The sequence below is a fragment of the Chelonoidis abingdonii genome, chromosome 8 (assembly GCF_003597395.2).
Source record: "Chelonoidis abingdonii isolate Lonesome George chromosome 8, CheloAbing_2.0, whole genome shotgun sequence".
Taxonomy (NCBI): Eukaryota; Metazoa; Chordata; order Testudines; family Testudinidae; genus Chelonoidis; species Chelonoidis abingdonii.
Genome location: NC_133776.1, coordinates 67,544,504 through 67,571,101, shown reverse-complemented (window position 1 = coordinate 67,571,101; position 26,598 = coordinate 67,544,504). Strand labels below are relative to the sequence as shown.

The following is a 26,598-nucleotide window of genomic DNA, read 5'->3' as shown; positions in this document are numbered from 1 at the left end:
ACGAGAATGTTATCAAGATACGTTAGTACTAGGAAGACTGTTTCTCTAGAAACCATTATTTTCAGTTCACTGGCAGAGCAAATGTTGGCAATATCTGTATTTTTTCCCTGCCTCATAATGAACCTTTAAGCTCTAATGAATATTCTTCCGGGTAGAAAAGTCTGTCAAATAAAGGGTTACTAATTCACAAACCTTCATCCTCCACTCCACTCCACCCCACTCAAACCCAATCTGAACAATTATGTAGTGCAGGAGAGCAGAGAATATACCATGCTGTGAAAATCTTTATAGCTCCCCTCGTTTCTACAAAATGGCCGTTCAAGTAGCTCAAATGGTCCTTTTTCTTTTAAAAATCAATTTCATGTGTGCAAATTTTTAACCACATAAAACATGTACTTAATTATGAGAAAAAATAATGACTCAAATTTTTCTTCTCCATATGGAAGGCACATTAATTTGATTAGTACTGGTGTTACATTTCACCTGTCTGTCCCTACACGTATATCCTTCTATTGCTTACTCTATATCTATTTTTGATGCAGGATAAATAGAAATAATATCACTCTAAAATCCATTCCATGATGAGATACATACACTCACGCCAGTACTTAGTGTAATCATGACTGGGAAATGTTGAATCAGGAAGTGTGTGTCTAACCAAGATGCTAATTTAGATCTGCTAAACAATTCCCTCACTTTGAGATGATTAGAGACAGGGAATATCTAAACCTGGGAACTAATAACTTACAGAGAAGCTTTTCCATGCAGTGCCTTGACATTACAAAAAAAAGAAAAAATGGATCTCAAAACGTTCAGCACGCTGCATCTAACAACTGCAAATTAGGCAGCAGAATATCCCCCAAATGACTTTCCATAATGATCTATCATAGCTCTGTGAAAACAAGTATAGGACGTGTGGGGTGCTGCAGGGTAAGACGGGGAGAGAACACTCCTTACATTGGCTTTGAAATTAGCAGTTTCCCCAAGTTTTAAATATATCTTTTTTTTTAAACTTGAAAGCCTTTTGCCATCACTAGACATACAGTAATTTGCGATATCAAATACGATAATAGTACAGATAAGCATGTGATAGCAAAAGGATTCTTAATGCAGGGGTGTCCACAGCAAAACAGCAACATTTTAAAGTACAACCAGCCTTGTGCTAGGCAAATATTAAAACTCATTGAATTGTTCTTTTAACAGTTGTACACAAGAAATGGCCATTAAATTGTGTAGACTACAAAAACTTCAGGGTGATTATTAAGGATGGCCAGATAAGGAGTTTTCAATTCAATTCATTACAAAGAATGGCAATTTATAATAGAGAGTTTTGAGATATAAAAATATATAAATTGAAAATACTCCTTACATAATACTTCTTTATAACTGAACTGGTCTCACCTTCACCCCTACCCTGTGACAAAAGAAAAACAAGCTAATTTGCTTCAACTGCACACCCCTGCTGGTTGCTGAAACAAGTGGGATTGTCACATTAACGATAGCTTCATTTATAAACAATACATTTAGGGAAAGCTCTTAAATACAGCAATTTGTGAACCATTGGTAAGCAATTAAAAACAATATGCGCTTGTAGTAGTGTCTCCTTTTTATATGTAGTAGGTTCTCCTTTTTATGTGGTGCCGTTTAGAGTACTATGTCTTTTAGTCTCTTCACTCCTGGTGAGTCTTTTTCTCTACATTCTTGCAGAAGTGGGTTAATTTCATGCATTATATTTTCACTGTCTGCCCCTCTAGGCTCTGCTTCAGTGGGCCGAGAAGGGCCATTGTTTACAAATTGCTCCAGGTCGCGATTTACCGGGCAGTGCATTATGTTGTATGATACTGAAGGTTTGCTAGACAGGGGGCTCTTCAGATGAAGGGGTGAAGTGATGGGGCTCACAGCTTCACAGCCATTCCCCGCTTCGCGGACTGCACCATTTACCTTTGGGCTGCAGTTGGGCAGATCCACTGTTCTTTTGCCTTTCAGGTTGACGATACGCTCGTCGGCGAGGGGTTCACTCCCATCTTTGCCAAACGTTGCAAAAGTTCTTTTTGTACTACAGTCTTCATAAGGCTCTGTATCCACAGTGGTAGCTTCTATAGAGAGCGCCATGACATTCCTTCCATGCTCAGGGGATTTTGCACGACTGGGGACAGAGTTCCGAGGCATCCAGCATCTATCTGAGTGACCAAGGATCCGACACTCTTCCCTACAATGAAATCCTTCAGTTTGATCTGTGTGAAGAAAATACAATGGTTTATGAAATTGAGGATTCATTCTTTCTGGACGATGACCCTGCAATCCTTACTCACACATGCGAAACTAACACCGAAGTCCCATCAGATAGCATGGTGTACTTACACACACACAAACACACGGACAATCTAAGTATTCATCACCACAGTAGGATGTCCCAGGACATGGATGCTGGCTTCCAGGGGATTCTCAGGAAGTTTACAGGATCAGACCCTTTCTATTATGCCTACATAAATGTTAGTTATTTTCAGACAAACAGCAGACATTTTTAAAGTGACATTTTAAAGGGGCATTTTATTGCATTTTTTATTATTATTATTTTAACAGGCTGAAGTTCAATTTCCAACAGGTTGTGTGTCATTTGCTTTTTGCTGCTGCTGCTGCCAGAACTAAAACCTAAAGGGAAACAACTTACGATAGGAAATAAATTAAAACGGGTTTGTCTCCTGTGTCAAGCTGCTTAGAGTCAGCATTTTTGTTTCAGTAACCAGTGCTAAAAGGCACTCTGCTTTAACTTTGTTCAAAATCTGAGCATAAATTCTACATCTGGGACTGCTATTTGTTTGTATTTTTGTTGATTTTTACATTTTGCTTAATTCCCTGATGGCCTCCCACACAATTGCAGAGGCTTTATAAATAACCAGCACCACCTCCTTCCACTGAAGATTAAATTTGTCACTTCCAGCACTTGATCTCCATTCATATGGGAATAATAAAGATTCTCTCTCTGTCGTCTGCTCCAGAACCTACGGCTGCAACTAGCAGCATTTCCACTGTTGATACATGGAATAATATTTTGCACTTCTACAGCATCTTTTATGCATGGATCAAAAAGCTCTTTACAAAAACTAAGGATCACATTTTGAATCTCTGCTCAAAATTTTATCTGGTAGGATTGTCACAGGGGGAATCTATCCCCCAATAGTGGACAGAGCTCACTGTGCTGGGGTTTTGGTCAGTGGATCTGCATAGTTTGTGAACCAGCTGGCCACACTCACGGCACACATAGGGTGTGGAGTTCCCCTACAGTCCTCCCTGTGGAGAATAAATTCCGTGGTTCTGCATCTTTTTCAGGACTCCCACACCCAAGCAAGGGCACACATTTTCCCCTTGTACATCACACAGTTCTCTTGTGAACTTGGAAATATTATCCCCCTTCCACAAATGGGGAAATGAGGCACATAGAGGTTAAGTGACTTGTCTGAAGTGCTAATGTGAATCTGTGGCAGAGCTTGGAATAGAATCCAGGACTCTTGACTCTCACTGCCGTGTCCTAAGAACTGGACCATTTAATACAGATAACATCCCAGGTTTTTTCAGTATATGCTTTTGACTCTAGTGTTTTCTTCATTTGATCAGAACATGTAGCTGAAGACGACTCAGTAAACCTTTGCAAAGCACACACATTTCATTCAAAATTATGTTGCAGAGGTTCTCAAACTGGGGTCCGTGGATGGTGGTCTATGGATAGTTCCCTCTAAAGTGCATACCTGGGCGGCCGCACACAAGAGAATGAAGGGCCACCCACCTAATTAGGGGAACTGCGCAGCCATGGCTCCACTAATTAGGTGCCTGGACCCCGGAGAAGACGCACATGTAAGGTGAGGTGGTGGCCTTGGGGGGAACAGGGAGCAGGTGGGATGAGAAGAGGGGTGTGCAGGGCTGCAGGGGCCAGAGAAAGAGGCGACTTTCCCTAGCTCCAAGGCTGCGGCTGCTGGGGAGAGATAGCCCTCCTTCCCAGCTGGGGGGCTGTTGCGGTGAGGGAGAGAGGGAGAGACACCCTCCTTCCGAGCCTCAGCTCGGGGGCTGCCGTGGCAGAGGAGAAAGGGCACATCCATCGCATTAGAAAGGTAAGACTTCTGATATTAAAATATGAGTTGTGTGGTTTTATTTGTAAAACAAAAAAACATTAATTATTAAGGTTTTTTTAATATAGCACTTTTATCCAAAGTGCTTTACAATAATTAGCTAATGGCACAAACATTTGGAAAGATCATTAAGTGGTTCGCTGAGACTCTCAGCAATTTTCAAGTGGTCCACGAAAAATAAAAGTTTTAGAACCACTTATGTAGCATATTCTTATTGTAATTTGTACACAAATAAACTAACAAACCAATGTGGTCAAGCGTTAAAGTTAATAATAATACAATAATGCATTCACTCCTTGCCAGTTTGATATACTGAACCCCACAGAGGTGCAGACTCAGCTTTGGTTTGCTTCCTGTCCACCTGAAAACAGTTCATTTTGATGCTTTGTACTTCTGTGCACATAACCTCAGCTTTTCAAATACATTTGTATTTCCACCACATTCTAGCACAAGGGTGGCTGATAAAAATTCTCAGCACATAGCACAATGCACCAAAATATGAGCAGCTTAACACTTACATAGAATCAGCTAGTAAAAAGCAAACCTAGAAAAAGAGAGAAAAACCAATTCATTGAAAATCTATGTCTAAAATGTTAGCAATTTCTCTACATCACAGCAGCTACCTCACTGTACAAAAGGCAATGTTGACTGGCTGTGCAGGAGGTCTGGATTTCAGTAGCCTTCTCTACAGTGTTTTCAGAGAATGATGTGCTCAGCTTTACATGCAGAACAACCTGCATTAGGAGCTGCCTAAATGCTCTTATACTTTGAATCATAGAATATCAGGGTTGGAAGGGACTTGAAAAGGTCATTTAGTCCAACCCCCAGCTCAAAGGGAGACTAATCCCCTGACAGATTTTTGCCCTAGATCCCTAAATGGCCCCCTCAAGGACTGAACTCACAACCCTGGGTTTAGCAAGCCAATGCTCAAACCACTGAGCTATCCCTTTCAGTTACTGCTCTGTCTGGGTGGTAAATGGTTCCCTCCTTTGGCTTGTTATGGACAAATGGTTAGGTATTTGTTTTCAGAAAGTCATCTATAGCCTGCATAGAAGAACTGATCGAAATCCATGAATAGCAGGAGTTGGGAAGAGCTGAGGAATGTTACATTTATGGACATTGATTTCTTTTAAGAAGAAAATTAGTGATTGTGAAAGATGCAGGACTGACTCCCTGTTTATTCACAGAACTGGCATAGCACACGTAGCATAACAGCTAGCTTTGCCATGTTGTTCCTATCCTCCAAAACATGCCTCAACTTTGCTCTGGAGACCATCTCAAAAAGTAAGATGGCAGCTTCACCTCTCTGCCACCTAACTTGCTGGACTCATTACAGAGACTGTTAGGTTTCAGATGTGCACAGATGGCCACTAGGAACTGGACTGACATAAGCTAATATCTTTTGCAAAAGCCACAAAATGGCAGACAACAACAACTTAGGCTCCCTTCAGATGAGGGTTGGACTGGGCTCTCAGATACCATGCTGATCAGCATGGCATGGATGACCAGTACTTAATCTGAAGTAATATTTTACTCCATTATAGATGCCAAGGGCAGGTGTGCTAGAGGTAAGCACAGGAATTTCCTTTCCTCTTCCAGTGCACCTATGCAAGAGGCAAACATAACTGAGTTTCTAGTGATCCAGCAGTGCTAAGCACTGATCCCAGAAAGATGATGTTAAGGTACATGACCATAGCTCCAAGCCTTCTATGTACTAGCCTGCAGACACCATGGAGCAGGCTGAACCCCAAGGGAGGAGTACCTGTAGAACAGGTGTAATAACTGCCACTCATGTGCAGGCAGCCTCTCGTTTCCCTGAGGTATTCTGTATGCTCCTGTACCATTCAGGCACAAAGCCTCGGCGCAGTGCTGTTCTCCCTAGTGCAGCTCCAGTTCACCCAGCCACCACAGCACCCACAATAGTTATTCACATTCATGTTCTGTTTCTTTAAAGCAGTATTTTTAAACTATCCAAAATAATAACACAGGAAATTCTTTACAGCTCTAGGCCTGCCTGAGCCAATATAATTGTTACCGTCTGTACTAAAAACATTCCTAATGTGAGGAGCAAAGCACAGGTAATAATCACACAGTGCAGTGCACACAATGCATAAACAACAGGGAGGCAGCTGGCAGCAGGGGACTTCCTGGAACTGGGCAGGAAGATTGCCTGGATCCTTGAATGAGCCAGGTGGGAGCAAGCAATCTAACAGAGTGGGTGGAGGGGTCGGGGGTCACTGATCCATGAAGGAGGCACCAACAGGAAATAAAGGGAGGAGAGAACAAAGGAGTGGCTGGGAGCAGTAAAGAGGACATAGCTTTTCTTCCTGCAGCAAGGCAGACAATCAACAGCTCCGCTGCCTCCATCTCCTCTCTGCTCCACTACGTGGGAGACCCCGAGATATGGAACAGGCACCTGAACCCAAATAGGACCACATGCATGTGACTGAATGATGGTATTTCCTGAACCCAGATGCACTGGCCGAGGAATCACTGGGAGCAATAAGCAAGCCAAATCTGATCTGGCATCATGGAATTCCGGCTACAACCTCGAGCTTAAAAAAAATCTCAATATAAGGGTCAGATTTTCCAAAGGGCTCAGCATGTTGGAAGCTGAGTGTGTTTGAAATTAAGGTCCTAGTTCTGCTGAAAATCACCCATAGAGGACCACATGTTGTTAGACAGTGTTGTAGCTAGGGATCACTGAATGAGCAGCATCAACTCTGCAAGTCAAATACTGTAAAGAAGGCTATGATTCTGAAGTCTTCCATGCAAGAAGTATGAAGGGGCAGGTTCTGAACCTCCTAATAAAAAGGAAGCACATGCACAAAGTAGGTTTTTCCCTAAATCTCCCTGATCCTGGATTATATTCAGAAATTTAACCCAGAACAAAACACCATGGGACAGGATTATATTTAAAACAATTCAACATAATGCTTAATCCCTAACGCTTTCCTAAAACAGCTACCCTCTTGTCTTCCCTGCCTTTTATCTTGCCGAGTCGGAACTAATGAGATACACCTGGCCTGGCAGATACAGCAAAAAGCTCTGCCTCTCCACACAGGGTCCCTCTCACATAAATGAGAGGAATTACTTCCACATGGGCAAAAAGTGCTGCCCTGGGAGCCTGCTGGAGCCATTACCCTACCTTATCAGGAAGGTATGCAAGCATAGCATATGATCCCCTGGAAAGATCTCCCTGCATGTTCCTACTCAGGATTTTGGAACAGCCCAAGTAGAGTCAGCCCTGAAGACTCCATCCCAGGTTTTACACAAGACCGAGTGCCTGCTGGGACATGATATTGGGGAGCATTTGGTCAGTTGTATACACACCCCCAATCCAGATGGATGTTTTTAATGAAGCTGTTACTATTTCACCTTAATATTGATTCCTACAAGGTGATCCTCAGTGATCTAAGACACTACGGCACTTCTGAAGCCTAATCAGAAAGACACTGGGCTACTGCTTTTAAGTCAGACAACAGGGGAAAAAACAGTCAGAGCTGATCATAATCCTTAATATAGAAAAATAAAGAAAGAACAAATCCAACCACCTCTGGAATAAATAGACTTCTCAAAGACTAAAGTAAAGCCCATGTTGAGCTCCAGATTTCAAACCACCTCTGTTCCCACCTCAGGGGACTAGCACAACGGCAACTTACAATGAGCCCTAACACCACACATGTTGTGGCCGTACTGATTTTAAAGGCCTGAGCCATGCAGTCTTCAGACAGACAGGCTGGCGAGGAATGAAATTGCTTCAGAAAGGTCTGGTGGAGGAGAGAAACAAACCTGTTTCATCTGCATAAAAAAGATACAGCCCATGTTGGTAATGGGGGGGGGGGGGCACGAAGAGAGGAGGAAATGGGAGCCAGGGAAGAGACTGGAACAGCATTGATCTAAAGCAATGAACTGGCACTGCAGGAATGAAACTGTGTCAGAACAGTGCCAGTTAGGCCCACAGCATGTACCAAGCACGACTACCTCACAACTGCAGCTTGCTTAGCATCTCAGCGATTTTTTTACAAAAATCTATTGCAGAAATACTTCACCAGCTTCACGCACAAGTCATAAGAGAAAAGGTCATAAACATCCGGTAGTCAAAAATCAGACCAGAATATTGGTCCCTGGAGAGGTAAAAATCACCATCATTACACTAATACAGTGTTCCTTGATCTGAGCAGCTGATACCTGAGGGGCTGATCCCCATGATTCCTTACTGATAGGGTCCTATCAAATTAACAGCCACGAAAAATGTGTCATGAACCGTGAAATCTGGTCTCCCCCCATGAAATCTGGTCTTATGCGTGCTTTTACCCTCTACTATACAGATTTCGCAGGGGAGACCAGTGTTTCTCAAATTGGGGGTCCTGACCCAAAAGGGAGTTGCATGGGGGTTGCAAAGTTATTTTAGGGAGGTCACAGTATTGCCACCCTTACTTCTGTGCTGCTTTCAGAGCTAGGCAGCTGGAAAGCGGCAGCTGTTGACCGGGTGCCCAGCTCTGAAGGCAATGCCCCGCCAGCAGCAGTGTAGAATTAAGGGTGGCAATACCATACCATGCCACCCTTACTTCTGCTCTGCTGCCTTCAAAGCTGGGTGGCCAAAGAGTGGCGGCTGCTGACTGTCCAGCTCTGCAGGCAGAAGCACAGAAGTAAGGATGGCAATACCATACCGTCCTTCTGTGCTGCTGCTGGCTGCGCCTCTGCCTTCAGAGCTGGGATCCCAGCCAGCAGCTGCTGCTCTCCAGCTACGCAGCTCTGAAGACAGCACTGTCGCCAGCAGCAGCACAGCAGTAAGTGTAGCAGTACCGCTACCCTTCCTACAATAACCTTGCAACCCACACCCAGCCCCAAACTCCTTTTTGGGTTACGACCCCTACAATTATAACACTATGAAATTTCAGATTAAAATGGCTGAAATCGTGACATTTATTATTTTTAACATCCTATGACCGTGAAATTGGCCAAAATGGATCGTGAATTTGGTAGAGCGCTACTTCTTGACTTCTGTGGACTTTCTGTCAGGTTCTTAGACAAGGTGAACAAGACAAGACATGGGGACGGCGAGGAGAGGTGTGAAAAGATTCTCAGAGAACAAGGTAGGGAGAATTCCTGGAAGCCATGAATGATCTGAACAAGGAGAAAGGGAGACAAAATGTTCCCAATGTAGAGGGCCACAAGAATGACAGAACAAAGCCAGGCATGGGGGAAGGAGATGAAGGGAACAGTGAGGAGGATCTGCAGAGGTGACAAGAGCAAGAGAGGCAGCGGGAAGAAGCAAGAGTAAAAATATGCTCAGCAGATGGGGACTAGAGTCTGTAGGGCTTTGAAGGTGAGGATCTTGACTGCAATGCCATAGAAAACAGTATAATAATGGAGAGGGGGAAGTGAACACAGCAGAGGAAGATGAGGAGGAAAGGGGAAACTGGCAACATTTTGGGTTGGCTGGAGGGATCAATCGGAGGAAGTGAAGATGATGGAGAGGAGACAGTAACAGTCAAGATGAGAGATGAGTAGGCATGTACAAGGGCTACTGCAGTGGGGACAGAAGGGATGACATGACTGCAAAGAAGCAACACCCTGGAGATAGCCTGATGTATAATATTCTGGACACACAGAACCCTTCCTGTCCATAGGTGCAAGGAGCAGCTTTCACTGAACTCTAGAACACAAGGGGCTGGGGGAAAAGAGAAGCTGTTGCAGCCACAAAATAATTAGGAAAATATCAGGGCTTGTTATGGTGCTCAGGCATTTCTACACTCATGAATTCATGACACCAGTGATATACTGCAGCCTCCACAGTATGACAGAACTCAAACAGTCTGCAGTCAAATTCCAGACACAGGAAGCATGCCCCCTGCTCCACCCTGCTGTTGCCATTCACCCCTTCTAGTCTTTTCTCTCCCCCCCCCCCTTTTTTTTTTTTATTACTTTCATTGTATTTGGGGAGAAGGTTGGGGGAGGTGAGAAAAAGACTGTTGTGGCCCGAGTCCTGGGATGTGGCTACGGAGTCCTCAGTACAACTCAAAGGTGTGGGGGGGGCACCGGGGCGGGAGCGGGGAGTGTGCTTAACACAATCTTTATGTCCCCTGGATCCCAGGGCAGTTGCTGGATGTAAGTTAGAGCATCCGCAAACACCATTCCTGAAGCTAGGGTTAGTCAGGCATAAAGAAACCAGAGCCATGCCCCTCCTCCCTGCCATACCACTGGAGCTGGCAGGGCAGTGGTGTAGGTGATATCATGATGGCTCTACACCAATGGTCCCAAAACTGTGGGGGCAAGGTGGGGCCCGGGCCAAGCCTGGGGGAGCACGAGGGATCGAGCGCCACCCAGATCTGCTCTGCCCCCAGCTCCACTCCAGCCCCAGCTTCGGCTCCTGGCCCCAACCACGACCCAGCCCCAGCTCCTGACTCCAGCAGTGACTCCACTCCTGCAGGGCCAGCTTTAGACATTTTGCCGCCCCAAGCATGGCAGCATGCCGCAGGGGGCGCTCTGCCGGTCGCTGGTCCCGCGGCTCCGGTGGACCTCCTGCAAGCGTGCCTGTGGGAGGTCTACCGGAGTCACGGGACCAGTGGACCTCCCACAAGCATGCCTGCGGGAGGTCTACCGGTGCCGCGGGACCAGCAGACCCTGCGCAGGCACGCCTGCAGGAGGTCCACCAGAGATGCGGGACCGGCGACCGGCAGAGCGCCCCCCGTGGCATGCTGCCCCAAGCACGTGCTTTGCGTGCTGGGGCCTGGAGCCGCCCCCGTGCTCCTGGCCCCGGCTCCTTGAGAGGGCATGGGCAGATTACATTACGGGTAAGGGGCGGGGAGTGATATAAAAGTTTGGGGACCACTGTTCTAGACCAATCCAAGAGTCACTCACACTGGAAGAATTCTGCACTGGCCGGGTAAGCCAGCTCTCAGACTGCTATGTGCCAACAAAACAGCACAAAGCAGCTATAGTGGGACTGAGGTTCTGGCCTCATAAGTCTCGCAACCTTGTGGCTGCTTTACAGGGTTCTATGCCATGCAAGACTCCCCCTTGGCTTTACATGCCATCTTCTGCCTGGCACAAGGTGCTGCTTCACAGATGTGAGTCACAGCAGGGAACCTGTCAAGAAACAACCCCTCAAATGGCCTTTAAATCCCACCATCAAGCAGGTACACGTGTACAGTTTTGTTTGGGGAGTTACATGAAGGGCTGTGCCCCAAATCATCTGTGTTTGTAGTGCCAGTGGCAGTTAAGTAAGTGTTAACTGAAGCCTTTGCACTTCCCCCTTTTTTTTCCTCTCCTATTCACAGTCATTCTCCTATTCACCTGAGTTCACTCTAGCCCTGTACAACATGAAAACGGATTGAAAAGTTGGCCCATTCAGCTCCCTGAGCAACTGAATTATCTTCAATTGGATCTCTAGTGCTGGCCAGAGGCAAAGTTAAAACATACCAAGGTGCAAGTGCTAGGGGATTTAATATTTCTGATAAAGGGTGGGCTGACATGTGCTGTTATACCATCTACAGTGCAATTTGGGCAATCACAATAGTCCCTGGAGTTTCCATTTTTGAACAGAAAATCAGTTCAATCCAAGTCAGGAGGAGGTTTGGAGAGGCAAATAAGTAGGGCTCATTTGTGCTATACATGGCGAGCAGAGGAAAGAAGCAGGGAGCCACATGGAAATGGAAAATAAAGAAAAGGTTAAAAGGACACTCCAAGACTGACTGGGGCTTCAGCATGTGTATTTTGGCCTGTGCGATGGAGGAAAAGTACGTGACAAAGTGCTAGACTTCACTGAAGCACCTAATGCCATTTGGATTGCGCAGGTGTCTATAAAGGGAATGCCTGGGTGAAGTACAGGCTGCAACTTATTCCTGAGGTCTCAGGATCCAGCTAAGAATTAAAGCAGCTTGCTATGGACTGATTAGAGGCAAATCAAGAAAGCAGTAGGCTGGGGAAACGACGATGCTAATATATTAACGGAGATGTTTTGAATGATTGTGGCTGTATACTGAAAGGCAAGAAGGGATGTTGTGATGTTGTGCGTAAGCACACATGCATGTGTGAGCAACTGAGATCTGGAGGAAGGGAACTCCAGAAATTCTCCAAACAGTTTGCAACACAGGAAGCACAGAGCTTATTTTTGAGTTGAGCCCTGGACATTTGTCTAAAATATGAAGTAAATAGAGTGGTGGCTGCTTTTTCCACACCATTGATCATGTTTTTGAGCCACATGAAGATGGTTTATAGGGAAGTCTGTGCAAGGGGCCATATAAGTGTTCATATTTATTAGTATACTAATTTTTGCTATTACCGTAAGTACCCTCATATGAAAGTATGGCATTATTTTGATGTTTCAGAGTTTTTTCGGCAACCGTATGGTTATACTGTAATCATGATGACACTGCTGCTGGGTACAGCAAACAGCACAATCATTAAAAAATTCATTTCAAAATCTTCCTGGAAGCCAATATATTTTACAGCAGTTTCAATCCTTTCTCATTGCAACAAAGAAAAGCTTAGTTCCAGACAAATTAAAAGTAAATTGATTGCCTTAGGGGAATCTATTCAAATATCACTTTTCCATGTTAAAAATCTTTTCCTGAAACAAGAAGGGGAGAGCTGAGAAGAGCTAGAGAGCACACACAAGAGAAACTATCTGGGATGGTAAATCATTAAATCCCTGTTTGAAAAACCAGAGGGAGGAGGAGGAGGGAGAAAAATCAAACAAAGTAAAATGCAAATTTGTCACTGGGGTGCAGGCCTAACATTTGTGCTGGAATTTATGAATAATAAATATGAATAAATAGTAAACATGAAGGGATCAAACACTGCCACTGATGTTTACTTGTGGCTAGCCATCTCATGGACAACTGCCGTATTTTACCCTTTTCTTTAAGATTCTTTTCCATCTGACATATTTATTTTCATTAAAATATACTCAATACAAGGCATTCTCTCAGTGTAAATACAGGGTTCTGATCAAGCAGGAAATTTACAGAGTCCTCTATGTCACGCAGAGTCTGGCTATTTTTCTGCAGAAGGCCAGCCCCTGTCCCAAAATACAATCCTTTGCATCAGGCAATTGCAAAAATTTGAGAAAAAATGTGGGTGAAGAGCTATCCTGGACCTGTCCTTTTAAAACAAACACACTTCCTTCCTCTTCTCCCTCCCACTTTAAGGTCACACATGAAAAAGGTGCAAAAATACACACCCAACTTTTGCAATGTGCAAACTATGGGCTCAGTCATGAGCCAGTCTACCCACTCCAACTTACAAGCTACCCACATTGCCCTGGCTGGGGTGGATGACAAGTGAGTCGCTGCCATCTACCTGCCACTTCCCATCCTGCACAGATGAGTGGGTGGAGCCTCTGATTCCCAATTTGGTTCCTCCTGGGACAGTGCACCTGTGGGCTGCCCCTAATCAGGGGAGAGTGGAAAGTGGTGATCTAGTGCTATGTGCGCAAAAAGGAGGCCAGCTGCTAAAAATATACCCATGCACCAGTACCAACTTCACTTAGAGACATCTGTCCCTCACTTTCACAGCACAAAATTCACCCCCAAATGTTTTGCTTTAAAATAAAGAAATAAGTGCTATGGTGCAGGAAACTAATTTAAAGTTAACTCAGGAGTTGCTCTTATTACAGAAGAGAACAAACCACACAACAGCCTTCACTTCAAAAAAATGCAGCATTTGCTTAACTGTGATAATAGCAGTTTTTCCCCCCAATAGCAGCAATGCCCATCCTGGGGGAAGATTCCCAGGACGGACATGGGAACGGGTCCTGTACAATGTCAACACTGCAGGGATGATACAGTCACAATGGCCCCTACTGCCCAGGACTCCCATAATATTTTTAATAGAGCAATGTCCCAGCCCCTTAAGGATGTTATATTATGCAACCCAATCCTCTCTTAACCCAGATTCCAGGCTAGACACAATTCTACTGACTTCAAGGAGCTACATTGACCTACACCAGCTGAGGTTCCAGCCCTCGGTCTATTTTTGCAGAAGGGTTGGGGATACGGGATTTGTTGGTACTGGTTAGCAAACAGTGATCCACTGCATTAAGCTCCAGATAAAATAATAAGCTCTAGCAATTGCAAACAGTCCCCAGCCACAGATCATCATTTGCTTATAAATTAAGACTCTGCACCTCTCCCTTATCTACCCTAATGGCTTAATGTCAGGAAACAAGTGCAGGGGAATACTGTATTATATTTTTGACCTATGGGCTTTTACAGAGCCCTCTGCCTCTACTAATAAGAAACCTCCAATCCAGGCAGAAATGTAATCCTGCCACGGCTTCTCTTGTAAAATGTTTAGAGGCCACTAATAGACGAGGACAGAGACAAATGCTTTTTACTGCAATGAGGATTTTTTTTAAACTTCCCTGTTTGGGGTTTATGAGTGAAAATGTTTATGCTTTTAACCCCATGTTGCCCATTCCAATACAGGAGATCAACAGTGTTTGGACAAAGCAATTGCTCACAAGGAATGATTTTAATGAAACAAGGGATCTGAACTAGGCTAATTTATTATTCAACTTCTGATGGAGACCAAGGTTCACATGCAGTTCGGAAAAGAATCTTTGCAGTGTTCAACAGACGAGGCATAATGAGCCTGGCTGATGTAAATCAGCATAGCGCCAATGAAGTGCAATGGAGCTATGCCAATTTATACCACCTGGGGATCTGGCCCAATATCCTTATTCTTCCCTGACCTATGTTACCATTAATAATTTCATTTCTTCTGGTTAACTGTATTTGTACAGAGAATGAAAACTGACACACTTAGTAACATCTAAGGTACCATTTAAACTGTAAATTAGGCGGATACGAATAGATTTAGTGCACAGAGATGGAACAACTTCTGCCATAAAACCAGTTTTTTTTGATAATCTAAGAAGCTTTCTGGAAACTGGGATTTTGTGGGAAGGAATGTTGAATTCTGGACACATTTTTAGTGTAGTATAGGATTAATGTTGGCTGTTCCCCCTTATCTAGGGACAGTGGATCAAATCATGCCTTAGTCATGAGGTGAAATCCATTCCTGTGTATAGGACCAGCACAGAGCACCATTTAAACCCCAATGAAGCCTCCGTTCCCCAGCCTTTTTTTTTCTTTGAAAACATGAGTGATCCATAGAGCTTGTGCTGGCCTCCTGCATGGGGAGAACTTCACCCCTGAAATTCTGCTCCCTACATATCTATTGGGATATTTTATATGGAGCTCATCTCCATAAGAACTGAGCCAATAGGGCTGCTGACAAGAGCACAGTAAGAAAGATTTGTCCCTAAGAGAAGAATAAACTCAATCTGATAGGTCTTTTCCATCTCTAATTACTATGATCCTATGATTCACCTCTGCGGCATCCATAATGCTAATGGGAGTTACTATACTGCAAGCATCAAGAGAAGAATACAACCCTTTGACTTCATTACTGAAATTCGAATTCATTAGCACAGGATACAAAAGGGCTGTCCTAAATACAGTCTTTGTTATATATTTTCATGTTAATGTAACCATTTAAGTGTATTATACCCTGCAGAGCAGGAAACATTTCTAGCCTGTTTAAACACATTTCCCACAATTGGGAGCAGAACTTTGTCTCCCTTTATGCCTTTGACAACAGCTGTCTTCAGATTAATGGGACTTTAGCAGACAAAGCAAATTAATCCAAAGGTGACTTTTCTATCCTATTGTCAAATCTTAAGCAGACAAATTCAAGTATTCCATGCCATGTAACTCAATGCAAACCCTGTGTCCAAACTGAAACTACAGCAATGAATCAAATCATCACCACATCCCATGCAAAATTGTGTCAATCAGAAAACTGGTACTTGGACTATTCTGGCAAAAATCAAAAAAAAGAGCAACCCAGAAATTATAGCTGGGAAAGATAAGAAGATATTCCAAGTTGATTTGATCTGACAAAGGGCAAGGTTCTCAGGATATTTCATCTTAGCTTTCTCTTACCCTAAAGAAAGTGAAACACAGCCATTCATCCTCAGACCCCTTCTTGGGAAGCTGGGTCAGAAGATGCTGTTACTGTTATTGTAATGAAAGTGCTTGTTGATTTCAGATGAGAGGCAAAACCTAGGACCTCTTGCCCAGATGTGGTCCGTTAAGATCCATGGCTCTTTGTACAGTGGACTGGCATCCAGGCCAAATTCCACTTTGGGTCATTACATTCTGCTGCCCTAACTGAACCATGGAATTTAGTTACATATGCTGTTGTTCACTATTAAACAGGTGTTGTGACCTACCCCAGATCTGGCTGCATTTAAGTGGTGGTGTAATTGTTCTTGTACAAGCGAAGTATGTAAGATGCTTCAAGTTCCTTTAGGATAGAAGCTGCTATAGAAATGTAAGGTTCAAGTTTCTACAATCTCATTGTAAACATCAATTAAACACTTTATGCTTTCAAGAGTGATAGGAAAAGTAGGGATAGACAGCTTCAAAGGTAGGGAGGGAGTCTCAAGCATGTTTGCTACTGTGCACACCCCCAGATCCTTGGACAAATCAAAAGTCCTCCACCCCCAGGACACCTGGCCCACTTAGTGTTCTCCACTTTGAAAGCAGAGCTTGAGTCTCAGCAGGCAAGACAGATTCTAGCTCCTGTTAGAGCTGCAACACGGTAACTTTGCAGCGCCAGGGCCCTTCCAGCCAGCCTTTGACTTCAGCAGAGAAAGATTCATTTATGTGAAAGGAAGGAGTCAGCTATTTTGGGGTGATATAAGAACACTGGGAGTGAATCTGGGGTTTGCATTGTGGAGTGAAGTTAGATGGTTTGGATGGTGGAGGAGTTGGAGGGGAATGTAGTATGTTTTTTAACAACGCCAGCTGCACCCTCTCTAGGGGACTGAATTGGACTGGCCCATCCCAATTCAGCAAGATGGTACATTTTTGTGGTGGGGACCACTGAGACTCCATTTTAAAAAATATAAATGATGTCTCTAGACCTTATAGGTGCAAAAGTAACCCGCAGTATGTGAATTGGGTACACACTGATGCCAGTGTTTCTGAGTCTGCAGACTTCCTGGATCAATAGCTCTGAGAGGTGTGAACAGCCCCTCTTCATGTTAACGTAGAATTACCCCAGAAGACTAATGGTGATAACTAGAATATCTATACTGTGAACTCTCGATGAAAGCATGTAAGCAACCTACTGTAAATAGCACTTTACTCTGATACCATGAGCAGGTGGAGCTTAAATTGTGAATGAAGTTTAGGGTAGTTCTGGCACATTTTTCATCCAGTCCAATCCTTGTGACCTGCTGGGAATGAAGCCAGTCCTGAAGGAAGGATTGAACTTGAAATTGCTAGTGGGAGGGCAGCTCGGAAGAGTTCATAATTCCAGGATTTTGTTCTGATAACAACAAGCTATGTGCTTAGCCAGAACTTTTTAGACGATAAGCTCTTTGTAGCAGGGACTGTATATGCCCAGCACCTAGCCAAAGGTGGCCCTGATCCTGACTGGGGCCCTTTGTTGATGCCACAATACAAATAAATTACTCCGACACCAAAGATGAAACACAGCTTTGCATGCTGAGCATGAAATAACTGTTCCTCACATTTTTCAAGGACATCATTAAACTTCATTATTATCCAAATAATCAAAAAAGAGTATTCAATAGAACATGCAATGGCCTGCCTACTGGAAACTTACAGCCTGTATCTAACAGCGCTCCTCTGTTGTCCTTCATGTAAATATTGTTGGGACGTCAGCCAAAGCCTAGGGAAGTGAGCTTCACCCTGGTGGATGGGAATCTCTAGTGTCAGATACTGTCAGCCTGACTAATGAGACCCACAGCGTGCCAAAACCTACAGCCTAACTGTCTGTTCCAGCCACTGAATATGCTTAGAAACCCAGTGGCACCAGCCCAACAGTCTACAGATCCCAATCAGCTATCAATAGCTTAAGTGTAAGTGATTGTGTATGAAGTATGAGCCAAATGTGTTTCCTTTTTCAGTTTTAGGACCTCCAGAACTATTAGTGCACCAGTAATGCTTGCATGGAATTAATCATATACGTACCCACGAGGCAAAACATTATGAGAAGCTCTTTGTACTTGTTAGAAACACACAGCTCTGAACTCCAGAGAAAGCTGGCAGGGTTCCCAGAACAATGGGGCATTTCCCACTATTGAGTAGTACTGGGGGAATCCTCTGTTACCGAAACTGCTGGGCCCTGGTTTACCCTGCCATTACACTAGTCCCATGTTACTCCAGAGAAAGTGACTGTGTTGGTTTTGTGCTATTCCTTTCCTATTCTTTTGCTTTAACCCCTTTGTTTTGTGCCTAATACAGTCTCTGTTTTTCACACTAGTGGCTTCCTCGGTCTGTCGAAGCGGAATATTGAGTGTAAATACACTTTCCCTGATTCTCAGCTGCATCCCATAAGCCCTAGATGCAGCTGAAGGGAGGTAGCACAAAAAAATTTGCAGCTTCCTGATCTTGGGGCCAGTTTGACATAAGCTGCTCTAAACTGTGCCAGCTTCCAACAGGCCCCAGGGTCCATTCTGGCACTGGGGAGCACAAGGGCATTCTGGAATGCCCTCTGTCCCCAGCCACATCTTTTACTCTGGGGGCTAAAAATAGAGTATGCAAGCTCTGTCTCCCCCTAGGACTACCCCTATGCCAGTGAAAATCCTCAGCTGACTGGTTAGGCTGGCTTTACGGCCTCTATCTACACTGCAAAAAATAAAAAAAAATAAAAAATCAACATCACCATCACACATGCACGGCAGCAAGTCTCAGAGCCCAGGTCTACAGACTCAGGCTCACACTACAGCACTGAAAATAGCCCTGTAGATATTCTGATTTGGGCTGGAGCTTGGGCTCTGAAGTCCAGGGAGAGGAATCCCAGACTTGCCACCATAGGTTTGGAGTTTTTTTCAGTGCAGATGTATTCCGTCTCCAGAGCAGTGCAAAGGAAACTGAAAGGACTGGGAAGCTGGCCCATTAAATTCAGCAGACGATTAGTTCCAGCAATTGAGTTTATCCTCGTAAATTAACAGCATGACATCATATCATATAAATATATACATAAAGCCAGTATGTCGTTATAGGTCAAACCTGAGACCTTAATACAAATCCAGGGGAAATTACTTTACCAATGAGGTACGTCACAAGCTCAGCTCCCAGTAGCCTTGGTGCAGTCCCTGTCTGACTGATCATACATTCAGAAGGGCTAAATTAGCTAACCGGTTTCATGTTGTAAACCAGAGAGGTATGGCAAAACGACTGAACAAAAGAAATGAAAAACAATCACATTTTTATAATTTGTGTAAATATTCTGAGGAAAACAGTTGGCTCCACGGTGGCTTTTGTAGTTCCCCAACACACAGATGATGCAAGTTTCTCACAAGGAACCTGTCACTCGGAAACTATGTATTATCACTCTGGTGTCAGAAATGCACAGCACTACTGGACTGAGATCAGACGTAGGATGGTGCTTCTTTTTTAAAACCATAAAGAAGAAAACAATATATGTGCTGACCTTTGGTTCCAACAGCAGTAAGGGAGAACTGCAGATTCAAGTCTTCCTGGTAACCACACTGTACTAGGTCTTGATTATTTCTCTGACAAGATCCTTAGCTGGTGTCAACTGACATAGCCCTACTGAAGTCAACGGAACTACACCAATTAACACTAGTTGAGAGTCTGGCCCTCGAAGTTCAATTTTTCATTTTTCCTCCTGTCTTGGAGTCTCAGTTCTCCTTTATCAGAACAAAAACTAACCAGTCCGCAATTCCATCTCTCTTCAACTACTGAGGTCCAAAAACATTTGTAACGGATGCCAACTCCTGGGTAGAGTCAGACCAGTCTAAGTAAGGAGAGAAGACTGTTTGGAATCTAGATCACCGCTGGTTCCCCCCTTACCTAGTTCCAATCCTCCTCTCTTAGCACCAAAATCTACACGTGCGCACACACACGTGCACACACACACACATGAACCTTTAATTCTACTACCAGCAGAATTTTCACTAACGCCAAAATATAGGTTCCTGACTTCTTACTGTGCTCCAGATTTTAGGACCAGCACACAAGCTCTTGCCTACTCAGTCAGCACAGCACAGATCTGCCACAAAATTGCCTTCCTTCAATTTCAACAGCAATTGGGAGTATAGAGGGTAGATGCTAATGACCTCCAACATGCAAGATTAAAGTGGCTTATGGTCAGCAAGGTGATTGTCTCACTCAATATCTCACCTCTCAGTATGACTTCAAGCTATTTCTGATAACGCTAACCATGTAGCACCAATCCAGCTATGGGTAGGCAAGATGGAGTCTATTTGGCCTTCTACATCTTTCACAGAAACACTAGCTAAGTTTCAAGGACATTTCTGGTGAAGATGTAAGAGGCAGACAGAATCCAGCTCAACTTTCAGATTCCAAGCAATAAGTAACACTGACAGCTAGAAAAACATCTTTTGCACTGAGCAGATTTGAGCTGGAATCATAGAGTTAATAAATATGGAACCCCACAACGTTATTCAGACAGTCACCTTTCTGACCAAACCTTTTAAGCACCACTGGAGTCTGAAGACCAGCCTGCCAGAGTCCTAATGTAAGTCCTAAATACTGCTAGTAACTTAGGCTGGCTTCCATCGTATCCACATTGCAGCACTGCTGTAAAGGAATGAAACAGCACTGAAGTAAGCTGGTATAATCTGAGAGTTTCAAATACACTTGGTTAAAGGAGGAGACTAAGCTTCATTATATTCAAGCTCACCACAGCCCCTTATCCTGCATTCCCCATACAGGCAAGGCTCCCAGTGAATCAGCAGGCATTTTAATGCTATCTACCACACTCCAGGAGAGGCAGGAATACAACCCTCACAGGAAAGGAGTTTACTGTTAATGCTGGCAAATATTTTAAGTTTGCATATGTTCCTGTGTACAATGCCAGCTTGATTTTCCCTGTGTGTTCAGTGATAGGGCTGCCACTTCCAAGGCAGCAAACATGGTCCTGTGGAAATTCTACTTGAGAATCTCTGCAGGGAACCTACCTCATGCCTCCTCCCTGTCTGTGGTGTACAGATATAAGGCTGTCTCTGCCACTGTGCACTCTCTTCATTTCAAAAACACTTACACATGCAGCATACATTAGAATTAAAAAACCATTAAACCTTGGAAAGGAAAAATTTTGACAGGATGTGTAATATACTAAGTATAATTAATTAAACTGGATGAGCCACAAGGGGGGATGAGAGAAGAGAGGACAGAGACTGTTCTTGTAATTGGGATGCTAATGCACTAACATTTTGTGTGTCACTTAGTCAGGGCCGTCCTTAGCCATAGGCAGAACAGGCAGCCACCTAGGGCACCACTAGGTCTGGGAGCACCACTCTGCAGGGAGGCTGGACAGATGGGAAGCAGTGGAGAATGTAAGAGCAGGGCTGCTGGGTCCTAGAGAGAGCCAAATGCAGCACAGTCTGAGGAAGGGGATTGGCTGCTGGGGTCTCTGGGAAGGGGTGGGAGGAAGGAACTCACCTGTGAGTGTGACTCTTTCCCCTGGCATGAGGGCTGTAAGGGCTGGGTTGGGTGAGGTGCTGGGGGAGAGTGGGGAGGCTGGCTGCTACCTGCTGAGGAATGACAGTGAAAGTAACTCACTTCCTCGCAGGCAGCCAGGATTGGAATGGTCACACACAGCTGGGCTGGGGATAGCCAGATAGCATGTGTGAAAAATCAGGACAGGGGTTGGGGTAGGGTGAGCAGATGTCCCACTTTTTATAATTTTGGGTCTTTTTCTTATATAGACTCCTATTCCCCCCACCTCCTGTCCTGATTTTTCACACTTGCTGTCTGGTCACCCTAGGTGGGGGTAATTGGTGCCTATATAAGACAAAGCCCCAAATATCGGGACTGGCCCTATAAAATCAGGACATCTGGATCTGGTCACCCTAGCTGGGGAGCGCGTCTCTCCCCCCGGACTGGCAGTGATCCATCTCATCCGGGGGGAGCTGCACAGGGCAGGATGAGCTGCTGTGGCTCCATGGGTGCCCAGATGCTATGCTAACTTCCCATGGTCTATGGCGCTGGAGGTGGTGCCCATAGCATGTATCGGACCTGAGTTCGCTGTCTGCTGTTGCCAGCACCCTGCACCCAGAGGTGAGATTTTGGGGTCCTGCAGTTTTTCCCACCTATCTTCTCCTCTAAGCCTGCACTTTGGACCAGCAGGTGGGGGGAGAGAAAGGGGTGAACCACAGCATGAAAGCGAGTACTGTTGTTGCCATTTTGATTGTGCATGAGCAAATCTGTTTGCCAAAAAATGCTTGCTAACATATCCTGAATTCAACTTTCAATTTTTTTTAAATAATATCTTAGCCAAAAACAGAAAATTAACGTTGTTTGCACAATTATTTGCTGACAAGTTTGGTATGAGAAGGGGTGGGCAGTTTTCAATCACAGACAAAAAAATATTGACTGACTTCCTATAGCCCTGTTTACTGCTTAAATAGATGCCTCCACACACTGTTAATCATGCTCATCTCCTCTTACTTAGGTTGTACAGAAGCAGGGTCAGCAACACTACCACACATGTGCCAAAAGGTGGCCAACGAGGCTATTTTTGGTGCGATGCAGCAGTGGGCTGAGCAGCTCAGCCCGCGCACTGCTCTGGGATTCCGGCTGCGCCCCCGATTGGCCACCCGAGCAGGTCCCGTGGCTGCCAGCCCACTGCAGGCCACCCTGCTGCTTGGCTGCCGGAACCCCCAAACAATCCTCAGGCTGGCAGCAGGCTGAAGCAGTGCCGACGGGCTGAGACCCCAGATGAGGCCACTCAACCGCTGTCGGCCGGAGGTCCATTACTCAGCTGCACGCGGGCTAGACGCGACTAATTCAATGAAATAGCTGAAAACAAGAGCAATTAATGACAAAGTGCAAGAACACCAGAGCAGTGGCCCAAACTTTTTCGTCTGGCAGGTGCCAGATGAAGGACCCACTGGTTGTGGAGTAGCATCCGCCAAATGCCACCAAAATTCAGCAGCGACAGCCTCTAGATGACGCTGCTATCAGGCGGCAAGCAATGTCATCTAGAGGCCGTTCAGCCGCGAAATACCGCCAAGATTTCGGGCAGGCATTTTGGGGGAGTGCTTGCTCCTGGCCAGTACACAGGTGCAACTGAGAGGCTTTCTTGTGGGCGCCATGGCACGCCTCAGCGCCACCACGTTGGGGATCCCTGACCTAGAGAGCCTCCTGAAGCCGGTGATATTTTGCTTTAAATGGACTTGAACTGTACAAGAATTGAGTTGGTTGCCACATGGTAACAACTCGATGATGACATTGTACAGTTTATTCATACCTCAGAAAACTTGTTGACATATATCCTAATGTGTACATGCCACTCAAATTCTTACTGACAATTCCTGTAACAGTGCTATAGCTCGAACGCGAGTTTCTCAAACTAAAGCTCATTAAAAACTATCTCTGCTCTAACAATGAGTCAGGAACACTTGAATTGGTCTTGCTATTTCTTGCAATCAAACAGACATTACACTGTCTCTTTGCTCATACGATGACATTCTTATTGATTTTGCTAGCCAAAAAAGCCAGAAAGTGCTTTTAATTTAAAAACTAATCTTGTTTCAATACCTCTGTCATATAATCTTCCAATAAAATGTTGACAAATTTAAAAAAATTATATTATTTTAGCTCATTCTGTCAAACACAGAATTTTTTACTATAGGGCTCTGTTTGGGGCTAGTTTCATCAGCATTATAGCGTGCTTAATTAAGTTAAACTGGTTTTAATAACATGCATGTGGCAAGTTTTCCAATACTGCAAGCTTATGTTTGGGTTGCTAAGAGCAAGACAGGCACAGGGGCACCAGTTTAATAATCCCGCCTAGGGCACCATAAATCCTAAGGACGGCCCTGCATTTAGTAAGAAATGCACTAGGAATGCAAGAGACCTGGATAGACGAATGAGGCTTTGAGTGATTGTGGAGAATGGTAGCAGCCAGTTGGGCACCTAAAATGAAAAGGAAGAGGGCAATTAAATTAATAAAAAATGATAATGAAGGCTGGAGGGGCAAATAAAATGAAAGAACAAAGTACTGGAAGCAGTAAGTTCTTTAAATACAGACACAAAGGCACAAAGGCAACAAGGACCTGGAGACAGGAGCTGAAAAGTTACAATAAATGAGGTAATAATATTGCAGAAGGACTAAAAGCATACAGCACCTTCTCATCCTTATCCTCAGTAGTCACAAAAGTAGCAGAGATACATTTCCCATGTTTGGAGGGGCAAAGTTATAACAGGCTTAACAACTGCATCAGCACCGATAATTAAGCAATTAGAACTGTTGAAAGTTGACAAAGTGCCAGGCCCAGACGAATTACACTCCAGAATTCTGAAGGGTGGAGCATAGCAAATAGGAAAGCCTTTGGTAACAATGTCTGGTAGCTCCCTGAGTGCAGAGGTAGGAACAACAGACTAGAAAGTTGCTCATTTACTTGCCATTTTGAAATAAAAGATAAAAAAGGGAAGCTCCAGGAAATTAGAGGCCTTTAAAAATGCCCTCCTCGGCTGTGGGTGAGGGCGTCTGGAAACTCTAATTATGGAGAAGATTGCTAAACATTCAGGCATGTACAATTCAGTGAGAGACAGCCTTTGTCAGTTAGAAAGGAAGAGCAGATTTAATGGGGGAGTGCATTCCTAGGTGGTCTTGGACAGAGTTACTGGAAAAATTGTTCATCCTGTGTGAGTCCCACCATGGCAATTAACATTGCCTGAGCTACATTCTTGCTTTACAAGCTACTCTACCTTACACAATATCCTGAACAATCAACCATTTTATAGACTGATGGTACGTAAGCCCAGAAGGGATCAATATGATCACCTACCCTGACCCGCAGCATAACACAGGCCATTGAACCACACTCAGAGAGCATAATAATTTATGGTGGAACTAGGCATATATTTTAGAAATACATCCAAACTTGATTTAAAGTCTCTATGTGATGGAGAATTTATCACACCCCTCAGGAATCTGCTTCAGTAGCTGATTATCCTGTTAAAAACCTGGGTCTTACTTACATTTAGAATTTTTCCCAGAGTTAAACTTGCAGCCACTATAACGCGTTATTATCTTTGTCTGCTAGATTAAAGAGCTGTCTAATATCTTCTCCCTGTACAGGCACTGGGAGACTTGGTCTGTGTTGCACTAACGGGGGAAATGAACTCCAGAATCAAAGTATCTCCACTGAGAATGTCTTGCTTCCAAGCCTCCAAATTCAAATCAAGGACTGTCAGCTGGGGCCCTCCAACTGACAGCAATGCTGAGATGGTACACAGGGAGAAATGTACTAGTGGCTTCTAAGGGCCTGATACAAACTCAATTATGTCAATGGAAACACTGCCTTTGATTTCAGTGGGCTTTCAGTCAGGTCCTAAGTAAACCAGCTACAAGACAAATCATGTAGTGTTTTATACCCAGAAGCTTCTGCTGCTGTCAGTTCTTGGGGTAGAATGGTCTAGGAATGATTGCAGGGTGTTTCCGGTAGGGGACCTTCACTTATGAACCTTTCATTTTCTGATTGTTTGCTTGAGCTAGAGTATGGCAGCCTTCAGTGACCAGTGCAAGGCACATCTATTCAGCAAGGCTTCTGAACAAGTTTTCTAATCATAATGTACAGAGATCTACAAAGCAGTGATCAGAGAGTTTGGACTGAAGTAGCAGAGGTCATTTGACTACCCCGTATAGATGAAATTTTTCATTTTAATTGCATATTTTTAATTAATGTTAAGTCATCAGATTCTACAGTGATGACTGTTGTTTATAAATACCTGCGTAAATAAATATATTCCCAATTAAAGAGACAGAGAGGGAGGGTGAAATAAGGCAGGATTTCCATTAGATTTCAAGAGAGCATTTGATACCGCTTTCCACCACTAGACAGAATGGCTTACCAAAGCACAGTAGTGTGCTGAAGGGAAAGAGTTGATGACATGAGTTAAACATTTCTTATAAGACAAGAAACAGTGTCCATGAAATGAAATAGCTCAAGGCAGAATGATGTCACAAATGAGTTACAACAAAAGGCTGGTACCAGGGCCATTTGTGTTTCCCTTGCACATAAATGAGTTAGATATGGGCATGGTTACATGTGTTAACAGCAACACTGGAGGGCAACAAAACTTTGAAACAAGACAGACAAATTCAGTTTGTGTTGAATAGTTCAGACTGCTGGGTTAACATGTGGCTCATAGAATTCCAGAGAGACAAGCTCTATTGCAAAGTAAATAAGGTCTATAAATCAATAAGTCTTCAGGACCAAAATTAAACAGAGAATCATTTCAGAAGAAGCACACGTCAGAACAAATGCAGAACATGAAAACCAAACCTGAGGGAGTTGCCAGATAGAGTCTGTACAGCCTTATGTCCCCTTAAGATGGTTTCTGAGGAGCTTAGTTTAAGGAAACCAAAAAAAGCTAGGCAGAATGAAGCACCAAGACGCACACTGTGATTCAACTGAAGTGTTCTG

At 44.1% G+C, this 26,598-nt stretch overlaps 1 protein-coding gene across 4 annotated transcripts in view; it reads right to left on the bottom strand.

The window, feature by feature from the left end:
- Positions 1–1,622: 1,622 nt before the first annotated feature.
- PCDH19 (protocadherin 19) overlaps positions 1,623–26,598 on the bottom strand; it is a 106,297-nt gene continuing 81,321 nt past the window's right edge. For 2 of the 4 annotated variants that reach the window (XM_032772152.2, XM_032772153.2), the window contains exon 5: positions 1,623–2,234. In XM_032772152.2, the coding sequence (XP_032628043.1) occupies positions 1,645–2,234 (590 nt within the window). In that variant the 3' untranslated portion in view covers positions 1,623–1,644. The remainder of the gene's footprint in view (positions 2,235–26,598) is intronic. The other 2 variants (XM_075068729.1, XM_032772155.2) reach the window with 2 other exon arrangements.